We start from the raw sequence: 13,536 nt of genomic DNA on the forward strand, positions 1-13,536 counted from the left end.
CTTCATCGCTGCCACTCATCCTGTGTCTGCGTCATCCGGCGAGGGATTTTAGAGGACGAGAGCCGAGTGTGCGTACAAATACTCGGGCATGTGATGGGTAATTGGTGAAGTTGTCCTTTATGTGGCATATTTGGAAAGATACTGAGATAGAAATGAATGACATCAAGTGAAATTATAGCGGTGGAGTGCATGCTTGCAAAAAAATAGTACAAACCCCGACACACGGGCACGGAGAGCACTTTACCTGCTTGGACAGCCAGAGCTCAGAGCTTTCTTCATGTCTCTGAAAAAAAAGATGCAAGAGCAAAATGTCAGTCTGCACTTAACGCACCCAGATCATCGAAATCCTCCCGTCTGTGCAGCCCTTCACTCTTACACTTCTACTTGGTACACAGAGGTTTTCAAATGGTGGACAATGGATGCAGTTTAATGGAATTCCATATAACACAAACCTTTATGTTTGAGAATGTTGTTATATTTTTCACGTTGTGCGTAAACGTATTTGGGAATAATACTTGAGTGGCATATTTTCAAGATGGAATCACCCGTCACATAGTGGACTTCATGTTTTTTCCAGTTTATTTGTGCACACCCTTCCCAGCCTTCGCCGTGGTTTCAAACCGATACATGCATGAGCCGGGAGCCGGAGTTTTAGCAGAGGAGGCCGTAGCGCTCGGTCCAAGTCTGAGCTAAGCTGCGTCTTGTCTGGGAGGCATGTTTGTTGGTGCGAATCACACCGAATAAGGAAAAGAAAACAGCACTGGAGAGCGGGTCCCACGGTTCAACTGGCAGGTTAACGCTGCTCTGCGTCGTCCACGATATTGAAGGAGTTTACTGCTGCAGGTGTTTTCTTCAAATAGTGATCGGTTTAACAGTTAAGGGCCTCCCGCAAAGTGGCACCAGAGGAGTTCCTCCGCATGTCCTCGTAACCGAGAGATTTATTGGCTTGGGACGACTCCTCGGGGTCGGTTAATGATCGACTACAGCTCGGGGGACATGTCGCAATATGTCTCAAGCGGTTTCTGTTGTCTCTCTAATGGTCTGTTTACTCCTCTCTGGCGTTGTACGCCCGGGACGGGACGCCACCGACCGCTCTCTAAACCCTGCCAATGTCCAATCACAGCTTCGCAACCGCAACTACTTCAAGGAGGCGTGTCAGGGATTTGTTCATACAGGCCACAGCAGAGGTCACTATGATTGATAAATCAGTGAGAACTGTCGTCTGAGCGTTTCTGGTTTGGACACGATGTACACGACGACCCGCTGGATGCGAGCATTGATACTCAAAACAAGACTCGCACGCTTGTATCTTCTGTCTCACACGAGTAACAGATGGCACTTTTTTTCCTTAGATCCTCTCGAACTCACGGCAACACAGCAGATGGCAACGACTCAGAGAGGGAGATGGTTTGAAATGACAAGCGGAAAAAAGTCAAACTAAATAAAAGTACTTTTTGAAGGTAGCGGGATCGTGTGGATCCTATATTCAGAAGCCCAGTGCCCCGATATGTACATTTTCATTTGCACCGGACCGGCTCAGACTCACTTCTCCGGTTAATAATAATAATAATAATAATGCATTTAATTTATATAGCGCTTTTCATAATACTCAAAGACACTTCACATAATTAAAACATCCTAAAAGCTAAAAATTAATAAATAAGAATAGCTAAAATACAGGTAAAACAAATAAAACAAATAAATAGGGACTTTGAGTCGCTCGGACTTAACAAACGATTCTGGTTCTCTGCTTCATCACGACAGCGGGAGTGTTACCGTGCCAAATCTAAATCAGATATAATGAGTCACGTATCGTCCCTGCACAGAGCACTCCGCTAAAGTTTGACTCAGAATTTCTTCAGGCAATTCCCAGATTAAATGATTACTTCGCCAACGCAAAGTCTCCTTTAAGACACACTTATTTCTCTCTCTCTCTTACACACACACACACACACACACACACACACGCACGCACGCACACACACCGTGACACAGGCTCCAGTGGTGGTGTCGCACACAGTCAGGATGGAGATGTTCTGGGCCCGGTTCAGCCACCTGACCGATGTCTTGGTCTTGCTGATCCACTTCACCACGGTCACATAATGTTCACTATGAAAAAAAGAACAGAACAACGCTGGTGACTACATAATAAAACTACAGTGCTACTAAGAGAAAGTCCTGTTTGTTTTGACCCCACCCGGCCACCCTCAGACTGTGTCGCTCTTCGTACTTCCTCTGATGGGTTTGCATTGAAGTTAGTTGAACGGTGCCTCGTGCTTCGGTATAAGCGACTATGGGTATTACCAACAGACAGGATGTAGGTTAACATATATGGAGGTTCAAGGTATGTCTGTTTTTGAGAGGCACAGAACAATGGAGATGGAGGAGAAAGATGTCCTGTTGACATCAAGTCAGAGGGGCTTTTGGGGTTTCAGTGATGCAGTCTCATGGAACCTGATCTGAGGTTTATAAAATCTGTTGAAATGACAAATGCAGCTGCATGTATTGTGAAATAATAAAACAATAGACCTGTGCACGCTGGGTTTAGTTGGTCACGGTTTGTCGTTTTCTTTGTTTCCCAACCAAAAGTGTAAGTTAAAACTGCAATGCGCATGGTCTCCCCTAAATAAAGGTGCCGAGTGAGCAAAAGATGACGATGTAGATCTTTAAAAACAAAAAAAAGTCAGAAGTCTCCTGCGGCCGATGCAAAGGTCTCGGCGACCAGCGTGCAGCTCCCCTCACCGTAGCTTGAGCGTCTCCGGAGGCATGAGCTCCAGCGTGTGCGTCGGCCCGTAGAGGTTGACCACGTAGAGCCTCACCGCCGGGTTGGGTTGGCCAGCCTGCAGAACCAACAGTCCAGACGTTAGACGAAAGCCCCGCATCATCAAAAACGCTCCACGCCTGCACCACCCAACCCGGCGAGCGTGACTTATAAAGCGCCGCGTGATGAAGTGATTTGGAATGAATAATTCAGAGTTTTGTGTGACACACTTAACAGCAGACATATGATATCATTGCATTGGAGCACTGACGCAGTAGTAGGCTACAGTAGTAAAGAACGGGCATTTGCATTCTTCTTTTTCACTCCACCTGCAACAAATCCCACTTTGAAGATCTTTCTATCTCTGTGCAAGTCTTCTTTTCAGGAAACAGCAAATCAGAGAACAACAGGCGGCGCCATTGTAGCGACTACTTTGTGTATTATCTGTGTGTGACCTCTGCGGTGTGGAGCGAGGTGGGGGGGTTGTTCCCCTTCTCTGACAGTGGACAGCCTCCCTGTACGATGGACAGAGGCACAGACTCCAAGAGACACCGACTGTTTTTCTTTTCGCTTCGCTGATTGCGTTAAAAATGTAAAGCTGAGATCTGAAACTGCTACAACACGCAGAATAAGAAAGGGAATCCACTTGATCCACAGAGATTGCAGCTGTTTTCATGAATAATATTTCCTACTGGCCTTGTCCAGGGGTATTTGGCTTTGAATTATTCTATGAACATGTTTTATAGGAAGATAACTGAGAACACAAAAATAGTAAGTTCAAACAACCTTAACAAGCCTGTATAATAAACTATAATAAGGATCAACAGCACAATTTCATTAAAATAACTGTGTCTGCAGATGGAAATAGGATCTTAATCTTAATACATCCCTTTTCTATGTATGACAGTAGTCATTTTTGTACCTTTTTATCTCTGGCAAATGAATGTACTAAACTCAACATATGTGAAAACACACTGTGAAAGGGTTAAATTAAAACATGGACAACTCCCAGATTGTGAAACACTGTGGTAGCAACCTGTCAATCACACGGTAGCCCCGCCCTGAAGAATACCCTGCTTTATGGTCTATTTGACTCTTATTTACTAAATAAACATCATGCTGTATTGAAGACTTGAAACTAGAGATTGATTTCCAATGTTTACTAAGGGAACAAATCAAGAGAGAAATAGAGTAATTTTCTCATAGACGTCTATACAACCAGAGGAGTCGCCCCCTGATGGACTTTAGAAAGAATGCAGGTTCAAGGCACTTTCATATTGGCTTCACTTTTTCCTGAGAAATCGTGTTCACAAAAATGGACCGGACGGATGTATATGCAGCAGAGGTGGGCGTCATGGCCTCGCCCACTCAGAGAGCAAAACAAGGAGATTAATAGCTTAATAGATTAATAGCAAGTTGAACACTAATAACTGGTGCTATTTATTGTGTGGCCGCTACCTCCTTATTGGACCAGCAGTGCAAGGATGGGGTAACCAGAACATCTTGTATGTTCCAAAATGGTTACAGATATGTTATTCACATTTTTCTGGAAAAATGGCTCACGGTCATGTGACGTTAAGACATGTGTGTCTTCTATATAATGTTTACCTTGGGGTATGGGTATTGCTTCCCTTTGGGGTAAGTCATGCCAGTGAAGCGAGGTAAAGCCATGTTGGGGACCAGGCTGTCATTAAGGACCAGGAAGGCCAACCTCTCTCCGTCCGGTGACCACCAGTGGGCCACATGGGTCTGAAGGATCTCCTCTGTTTCGGAAGGAGACACAGGATGAGCTGTTTCATCAAAATCGATCTTGAAATGTAAGTATCAGAAAGAGTATCATCGCCATAAAACATAAAACGTCTCAACACATGATCACCAAATTCAAGCTGCCACTTCAACATGAAAACGTTTAAAAAAGGTCTCTCTCTAAAGCCGGTGTTTGGTTTGTCCTTTCTGGGCTCCTGTAGAAACATGGCCGTGCAACATGGCCGACTCCGCAAAGAGGCGTCCCTGTGTGGATATGAAGGGCTCATTCTGAGCTCACGAAGACCCAATGGTTCTTATTTTCAGTAGTTAGGAATAGTTCCATTTCTGCTGGTCCTTTAAAGCTGGCTTAACTATGTGTGGCATCTTTATGTAATTGATGTATTTATTTGACACCACCACTGGGGGGGCGCCAACGTTGAAGCCTCTACTTACAGCAGCTTTAAATCCCAGGACACTTCAGCTGTGTACATTGTCAGTGTGGACGTTTGAATATCTGTTATTGACATAACATTTGTAATAATTACTAATTAGCCTTAGCAGTGAAGTTGAAATGGAAATGGAAAGTCAGGTTAAATGTAACACAATAAAGTTAAACACATTGCACTAAAAGCAATAATATCCATAAAAAAGTATTCATCTTTGTAAACACTGAATATTGTAATTACAGTCACTATTTTAATTTTTAAAAAGTAGGACACTCTTTATATATACCATTGATTACCTGACTCATTTTGGTGTCAATCATCACTGTTTGCTACATTATCATACTTCAAAAATATAACAAAGAATAAAAAGTCAACCAGAAGAAGAAAACAACGGTGCCGCTGCTTGCCTTTTTATTAGATTTACATAATATCCTTCACTTCGGAGAGATTGGCCAGACTGGCTAAGTGCTTAACGCACATAAAGCGACTCCTCTCACCCAGAGGGGAGATATCTGCACGGGAACAAACATTATGAATATTTAATCACTGCCTTTTTAAAAGGTAATGTTCCTGAACACAGGCATTTACGGTTTAATGAGACAGTCTGCTAACACTTTAAACAAAAGTCAGACGTTATCATCAGTGTTGCACTGTGGGAAATGTTGTTTCTCAACAAGTCTCTATCTGACATCACGTTCCCGTTTGTCATTGTCAGGTTTCAGCAAACAGCGACCACAAAAAAAAGGTCCAAGCGGCGTTTTATGGCTAGTTTCGGTCACATGTACCTTCATAGAGCCAGTCAGCGATCCCATTGAAGACGATCCCTTCCTTCCCGGAGGATGTTAGCCGGAGGGAGTTGCTCTTGACATCTGATTGGTAATAGATGTTGTTTTCAAATATGTAGATCTGTGGAAAGGAAGCACACACAGCCACGACTTAAATCGCATGGCAGGAACGAGCCAGTCAGGAACAGGAGCACTGCTGCATGGCTGGACAAGTCTCAAGTATAGGTGCTTCACAACTTTAACAATGGATCAACAGTGATTGTATGGAAAACACCCAATATCTGCTCGAGCATCCAGACTATTGTTTTAGGATTAAAGGTGTACGGCAGTGTCAGTGAGCTCTGTATTTGTGGAAGTAAGTCTGCTACCCCTCCAGATGCCCCAAAAGGGTTTTCAAAGTCTGACACTGTGGGCCCCCCCTCAGACAACATCCTTCACCCCCAAATGCACTCCGCCTCCACTCTAATTCAAGTATGTCCTCATCACACAAATCTGTTTTTGAATGAGCAGAGGAGAGTGTCGCTTCCATGAATATAATTGTCTTACTTCTCTATCTTTTAATATTTGGAATTACGGTTCCGATTATGCTTTTCCAGGATGTGAAAAGGAAGTATAATGTTGCCATGGGCTTAATTACACTTTTTAAAAACAATATTTGTTTACATTTTGTCAAATTAGCTTCTAGCAGTTCCTATTTGGATGTGCGTGACACAGGATTACTGTGATTCGGGACTGAAGAGAGCTACATTTCCCTGGAGAAAAAAAACAAACAATGCTTAACGTAGCTGACAAAAGTAAAAAAAATACAACTCCAACTAGTCAGACAAACATTTGTTGGCGTTACACGCTGAAAATAGTTGTCTGGGCTTTCCAACGAGCCAGAAGTCTGTGGTCATGTGATCTTCCATACAGTGTTATGGAATCAGCACAGGGCCACAACATCCCAGTCAGGAGGGCCTTCTGCTGTCTGGCTGGATGGCATTAAGATACCATCGGCCCAGAAGGCAGTCTATGCATGTGCTAACAAGTGGCTCCCTGTGGCTCTCAGCAAACCACGGAAAAACTTTTGTTGGTAAGCGGTGACAGGCTCTGGGAAATGGCCAGAGCTTTAATCATGACCAAAATTAGAATTTACATCAGAGGTTCTTGAAACAGGACAGGCAATTCAGTAAACCCTTAAACCTGTTGCCATGATTATCACATGAAACAATGGCACTCCTTTTCAGTTATAACTCATTCTATATTATATTATATGTTTAGATTTAGAGGGACTTACACTCTGACATATCTGATACCAGTGACCCAATGACAACTAATCATCTGCATATCTGCTTCTATGATCGGAGAGAAAAAAACACTTAATATCTCCAGGTTGCTTTCTTCAGTATCAAAGTCGTCCAGTGATAGCTGTCTGTGGTGATATTGCATACAGGAAAATAATAATAGACAATTCTGCATTCATTTAATCAATTCGCCAATGTTAACAAATATGAGCAAAAGAAGGGGGCTCAATTACAGCACAAAAGGCTACTCACTGAATCCATGGCAACATGGTTACATTGGGGGACGTATTTGTCTCCACAATGTCGGACCCCATTCACAAATGCATTCACGAATGATCAAAGACATCCAAATGACACCTAATTTGAAAACTTGTGTCCATCCCATCGCTGAAGGCTTGATGAATAGTGATTCATATTCCAAACGTAAACTTTCTGGCATCCTAATGAGGATGCACAAAATTCCCAAATAATTGCTCGGAGGCTCACTCCAAGCCAAAACACAGACGTTATGTTATTGTTTCCGAAGACGCACTTCTGGCTAATGATGCTGCGCATGCTACTCAAGAGCTGAGCTTTCACATCTGTCACCATAATGACTTCCTAATGGAGTCGTGTTTGATTTATGCCCAAATATGACACGCTGAAATTCGCAAATATGAACAAAACTACTCTGCTTTGCTTCTTTTTTGCTGTCAACCAATCTCACCAGTGTAGATAAATACAAAATCTGTAAAAAAAATGTGCATCTAATTGGGTTCCCACACAAATCTTGGCATATTATAAGCAGAGCGGGCAATTCTGAATTGTAAGCGCGGAAAACTAAAACCATTTATTGTGTGTCCTCGCAGTTCAAATGCACATGCAGTAAAAGCAGACACTATTACATGGTCTTCAAATTGCTACGTTTTATTTGTATTTTTCTGGAGAAATTCTGACGTCAGATAAAGCCAGCAATAAATATGCTGGAGCTGAAGGCTACATTATGAACTAATGATTTTCTGTGCTGGACTATTTAATTACATAATGAAAGGAAAACAACCGCATGTGTGCTTACTGCTGATTCAATGTGTTGTCATTATATGGCCAGTAATTGCTTCCCAGTGGCCAGGAATAAATGGAATAATCTCTCTCTCGCAGTCCGAACCTTTCTGTGCTGTCTTCATATGGGCGAGCCGGCTATGCAAGCCTTTTCGTGCATGTGAGCGTGCCCCTCACTACCCCCGCTTAGCACCGTGCTGATACTGCAGATACAGCTGATAACGCCGTCTCGACCAACAGCGTCCTGGTGGAATCATAGCGCCCACCCATCTCAGGTCAGCACTGTTCGCTCTGTCCGCACTGTTAGCGTTGTTTGCACTGTTAGCGTTGTTTGCACTGTTAGTGTCGTTTGCACTCTTACCGTGCCGTAGTTTGTACTGTTACCGTAGTTTGCACTGTTACCGTTGTTTGCACTGTTACCGTTGTTTGCACTGTTATCGTTGTTTGCACTGTTATAGTTGTTTGCACTGTTACCGTTGTTTGCACTGTTATCGTTGTTTGCACTGTTATCGTTGTTTGCACTGTTACCGCTGTTTGCACTCTTACCGTTGTTTGCACTCTTAGCGTTGTTTGCACTGTTAGCGTTGTTTGCACTATTACTGTCGTTTGCACTGTTACCGTTGTTTGCACTGTTACCGTGTTTGCACTGTTACCGTTGTTTGCACTGTTAGCGTTGTTTGCACTGTTAGCGTTGTTTGCACTGTTACTGTCGTTTGCACTGTTACTGTCGTTTGCACTGTTACTGTCGTTTGCACTGTTACCGTTGTTTGCACTGTTAGCGTTGTTTGCACTGTTACTGTCGTTTGCACAGTTAGCAGAGAGCAGCCGGCGCAGCAATAGCCACGCTGAGAGCCGTGTGTAGGCTATCCCTGTCATAAATATGCTATGTGTTTCCTATTGAGCACCTTTAACCAAGTAGCTGTGATTCCTAAACCTAACTAATCAATTCACAATGTTGACCCTGTGTGATTGTGTGTTTCTGCAATCAAGATATGGGGCTGATATGAAACGTATTAATGACAGATATGTTTTGTTCAGAAAACGTTGACAGTCAATGATTCCGTAGTTGTAGGTTGTTATTGCAGTCAAACATCGATGTAAATATGGTACAGTAACCTTGAAACCTTGTCTACTTAAAAATAAACATGTGTCTACAATGAATTACTTACTGCAAGCTTCAGCGAAGATGAGACACAAATAAGTAACTTTATAAACAAGTATGAGAGTTGTAATCTTCACTGGTGCTTTAAGGCAGTGTGAGGCTGGGGAATGTGGCTGTGTGTGTTCTCACCAGTTGTTGGCCTTGCACTCCCCAGGCGGCGTACTGCAGGACCGAGTTCACCACCTCAGGAGGGTCCAGCTCCCAAACCTCCCTAAAGAAAAAAGACAACAAGCAATGTCATCGCAAAAATGCTAAAATCTTGATGGGTCCAAGGTAGACAAAAAAAACTCATTTAATAATTAACTGTTTTCACATGTTTCATAGACCAAACAATTAATCAATAAATAGTTGGCAGACTAATCAGTAACGGAAATAGGTGCAGCCCTGAAATACACACAAGACTGTGTAATATAAACACAGAAAGGCCTTTAATACTATCTCAGACCTTCCATACAAATAAAGTTGGGTGCAGCTACTGAGCATATTAAGGGACAAATATGGGAAAATAGTTTTTTTTCCTGTGATTTAACACACGCTGTGTCAGTTTCTCTTGGTCCAAAAAACAAAGAGGCGCAAATTAAAATCTGCAACGAGTTGGCGACAGACCTGATATCAGCAGCCAGATGACCACGATGAAAAGAATATGATAGCGTGATGCGCTGGAATGGCACAATATCTCAGGAATCTCTCACAAAGCTTTGTCAAATAACACTCATATTTGAAAAAGGCAAATCCCATGAGCCAAACAAAGTTTTAATCCTCTCCGATTAGTGGTGGGAATCCTCCCCGTCCCCGTGACTGACACGGCAGGATGTCTGAATCCCAGCTTGTCTGGCATCAGCGCTTTGGACAGCAATGTGGACCCTTTGTGTGGGATGTTCTGAAGATCCACCTGTAAATCAGCAGGCCGCGACAGACTGTAGGCCCAGCTACTGGGAATCATAACTGCGCATGCATATATTTAACATTGCTGAAGTTCACAGGCCGTATGATCTCACTTCCCCATAAGAGAGATCTTCAATGATGTGCATGGCAAATAAATGTCCATGCATCCACTTCAGAAATCATAAGAAGTACCTGAGAGAACCTGAGAATCACCCTGTTATCTTCTTCAGAGGTTCTCCAGGTAAAATTGTCCATACATCAAACAGAAACTGCAAATAGCTAATTAAGCACGAGTTACACAGTGGTGACAACTTACTAAATTGTGTGTTGGGGAGGTCACAGTCGTCTCAGTTTTGTCTAAGGACGTGTCAGACTTTAAAACCCCCATATAGCATAGATATGTGACAATACTGGACCATTCAGAAACAAATTCATCCCACAAATGTATGTTTTAAAAAGCCAGCCAATGTGTGTACCCTGTGCTTGCGGCTCCATCCTGTATGTCAGCACGTTGCAACATGTGAACAGCATAAACTTTCATTGAGTTCTATCTGTGTCATACAGTGTTTGCAACCCTCGAGTGTTTCTGTTGTCACCCCACACACACTGAGGACAGCAACACTTACCGCGTGTGGATATTGTAGATACTGTAGGAGGCCATGTAGGAGTGGCGGTAAACCTGCAGCAAAACGAAGACACAGAGAGAGAGAGAGAGATTAAAAGATGACTGTCTGGAGACATTAACGAGAGAGGCAGCGGTGTCACGGATAATGACATCATGACAACAACAAAAAAGAAATGAGAAGGAAGAAAGCATCAAACAAAAACAGACTGCTGGCTTTTCTCAGCGATAGAATCTGTAGACAATGCAATTTGCATGGCTGACAGCTGTGGGACGAGACATTTTAATTCCATCTGAGAAACCCATCATCGGCTAGTGCCTCTGTGCTGAAAGCCCGGGAGAGAGAGGGAGGGAGACGGGGAGAGAGAGAGCGAGAGAGGCATTCAAAGTGACAGCGAGGTGCATGTAAAGCCCCCCCCCCCCCCCACATGGAGAAGCTATGGCTGACATGATAATAGACCTCTGACCGTGGCTTGTGATCGGGTACAGAAACAGGCCATATTTTTGCATTTCATCACGAGGATGACACTCATGTATTCAGCCCGGACACAAAGCAGAGGAATATATTACACGAGAAGATGTTGTAGCGCTAATGTAAAAAAACACTTGACGGACAATGAGCGTAAGCTGGGGCATAATTGTATTTCACTAATCAAAGTAACTGAAGATGTTCAATCTGTACATTCAATGACAGCACTCTCTTTGTCCGGTTCTATCTGGTGGCCACAGCATGGTCAACCCTCTGGTTTGGTTCATTTTTGCAGCATTTCTATATTTCCCTTTTTGTCTTCATCACCTTTCTTTAACATTCTTTTCCTCACATGCATGGTATCGTTTTCTTCCCCCAGCACAAATACAGTTATCATTCAGTCAATCCAACCAATCAAACCCAGACACCCACAATACAAGAAAGAGGTGACAAACATATGTGTAGCTGCTGCCCCCCCAGTCCACAGTACTTTGTTTGGCTCCATCTACTACAGCTAGTACACCGAATGTGGAGAAGCTCATACAACCGCCACTTAAAAACACCCAAACGTTTGGTTCTTCCAAACCAACGATGTATTTCTTTCGGTACATATTGAGCTGTAACTTCAAAGGTGGTCTCACAATAGTCATTTATTGTCATCTTTCAACGCTGTGGGACCTTTTCAATCAAGAAGGGCACATTTTAATTCAGGGAAATAGTCGTAGACAAAAACAGTGATAGGGCCACAGAATGACCTTCCTATGACAAGCAAACATGAGGTGAGCTGTCTCAAGTTGATCTGACCCTGATGACGTTGGCAGATGCTTGTTCTCCATACAGTGGGTGTACCAACCGAGTATGAGCGCATTCAGGCACATTTATTCCAGAGGGGGACGTTTGCACTGGGGCTTTTCTTGCATTTTAGCGTGCACGTTTTGGTTGAAACTGTACCCATGACAAATGTTGACAGGCTGATAATGTTGGAGCCATTGAACGAGAGAGGCCGCACGTCCTCAGAGCATGCTCTCAGACTCAACTGCCCCAGCGAGGCACGTGTAGCGTACCGAACAGGAACGGCGATCAATCCTGGAGAAACAGCTGTCGGCACCTTTTCATTTTACTGAGGCCGTTACGCCAAGAAGTATTGCGCACCCCAATGGCACAAATGAGAGCTCTAAGTGCTCCCCGGTACACCTTGAGGGGTGTCAGCCACAGGCTACAAGTGTTCTGCACCATCTTGGAAGGTGCTGAGTTCGTTTAGGACCGTTCCCTCAGGCTTTTCCAGCTAACCAGAAGCTTCACTTTTTTCTTTCTTTGTGTGTTATGCCTGTTGGCAGCTCACTGCTGCCTCCCCAGAGCACACCGGCCAGAACATGACTTCTCAATGAATTGTAAGACTTGGTAACTGCCGTCCATCTTACAGACAGAGCTCATCAAATGCCTTATGACGTTTATTTTCCACAATGCCGGATAAATGTGCAGGAAAGAGGTTCACACCCAAAGGGAACAATTCCAGTATTTTCCTTTCAATATACATCATTGAGATTTATGGATACCTGCAATTAAAACACACCATGGTGGGGATAACAGCAAAGAAAAGGGCCATTGTTGTGGTTAAACTTGGAGCCCACAGAGTTCGCAAGGCTTAGTAGTAACCATGTTATTAAAGATAATAATGTTATCTAGTAGCTGCATTTACATTTTTTAAATCGGGCAAATCCTGAAGTTTCTATCATAGTTGATATATGAGTGTGTTTGTCTGTTGTCTTTGTCACTTCTGCCATGTTATGCTCATCTAAAGCCTGCAGCGGGCTAATTGTTCATCACATAAGCTAATGAAGGACCAGATGGCCCTCTGTGAGTGGGATGAACCTGAACCCATATTGTTGAGGGGCAGACACATCATTAGCGGCTCCTTATATTTATGATTTCATTTATCCAACATGAGTAATCAAGGCAATCACTTTAGTCAGATGAGTTAGCACTTGTGCCGGGAGCTTATTACAACCCATAGTTATGACTGTTGTTAGGCGGCAATAAGTCGTGGCCATAGTAATTATGACGTGAGAAAAGGAGGAAGGCAGCTGACGTATTATTTTGAGCAATACACTCAAACACAGGAAACCGGTGTTCATGTCCCATGTGAAACCAAAGGCAACACTTAGGTATTCTAAGTTATGTTATTTTAAGTTATGTACCTAAATACGTTAGTACTGAACCACGTCATGTACGTGACGCAATAACTACATCACATGCTATCGTACATTAAAAAAATGTACTTATTGTAACCCAAATGATGTGTTTTTGACCATTTCACAGTGTTGAATAAAACATTTACA

At 43.2% G+C, this 13,536-nt stretch overlaps 1 protein-coding gene across 2 annotated transcripts in view; it reads right to left on the reverse strand.

Moving 5' to 3' along the window:
• The window catches only part of LOC117750223 (inactive dipeptidyl peptidase 10-like), a 96,770-nt gene that overhangs the window by 23,637 nt on the left and 59,597 nt on the right, over nt 1–13,536 (reverse strand). For both annotated transcript variants that reach the window (XM_034561318.1, XM_034561319.1), the window contains 7 exons: nt 10,733–10,785; nt 9,351–9,432; nt 5,739–5,859; nt 4,370–4,524; nt 2,743–2,840; nt 1,986–2,109; nt 245–283 (listed from right to left, as the gene is read on the reverse strand). In XM_034561318.1, the coding sequence (XP_034417209.1) occupies nt 245–283; nt 1,986–2,109; nt 2,743–2,840; nt 4,370–4,524; nt 5,739–5,859; nt 9,351–9,432; nt 10,733–10,785 (672 nt within the window). The remainder of the gene's footprint in view (nt 1–244; nt 284–1,985; nt 2,110–2,742; nt 2,841–4,369; nt 4,525–5,738; nt 5,860–9,350; nt 9,433–10,732; nt 10,786–13,536) is intronic.

Source organism: Cyclopterus lumpus, chromosome 21 (genome assembly GCF_009769545.1).
Source record: "Cyclopterus lumpus isolate fCycLum1 chromosome 21, fCycLum1.pri, whole genome shotgun sequence".
Classification (NCBI taxonomy): domain Eukaryota; kingdom Metazoa; phylum Chordata; class Actinopteri; order Perciformes; family Cyclopteridae; genus Cyclopterus; species Cyclopterus lumpus.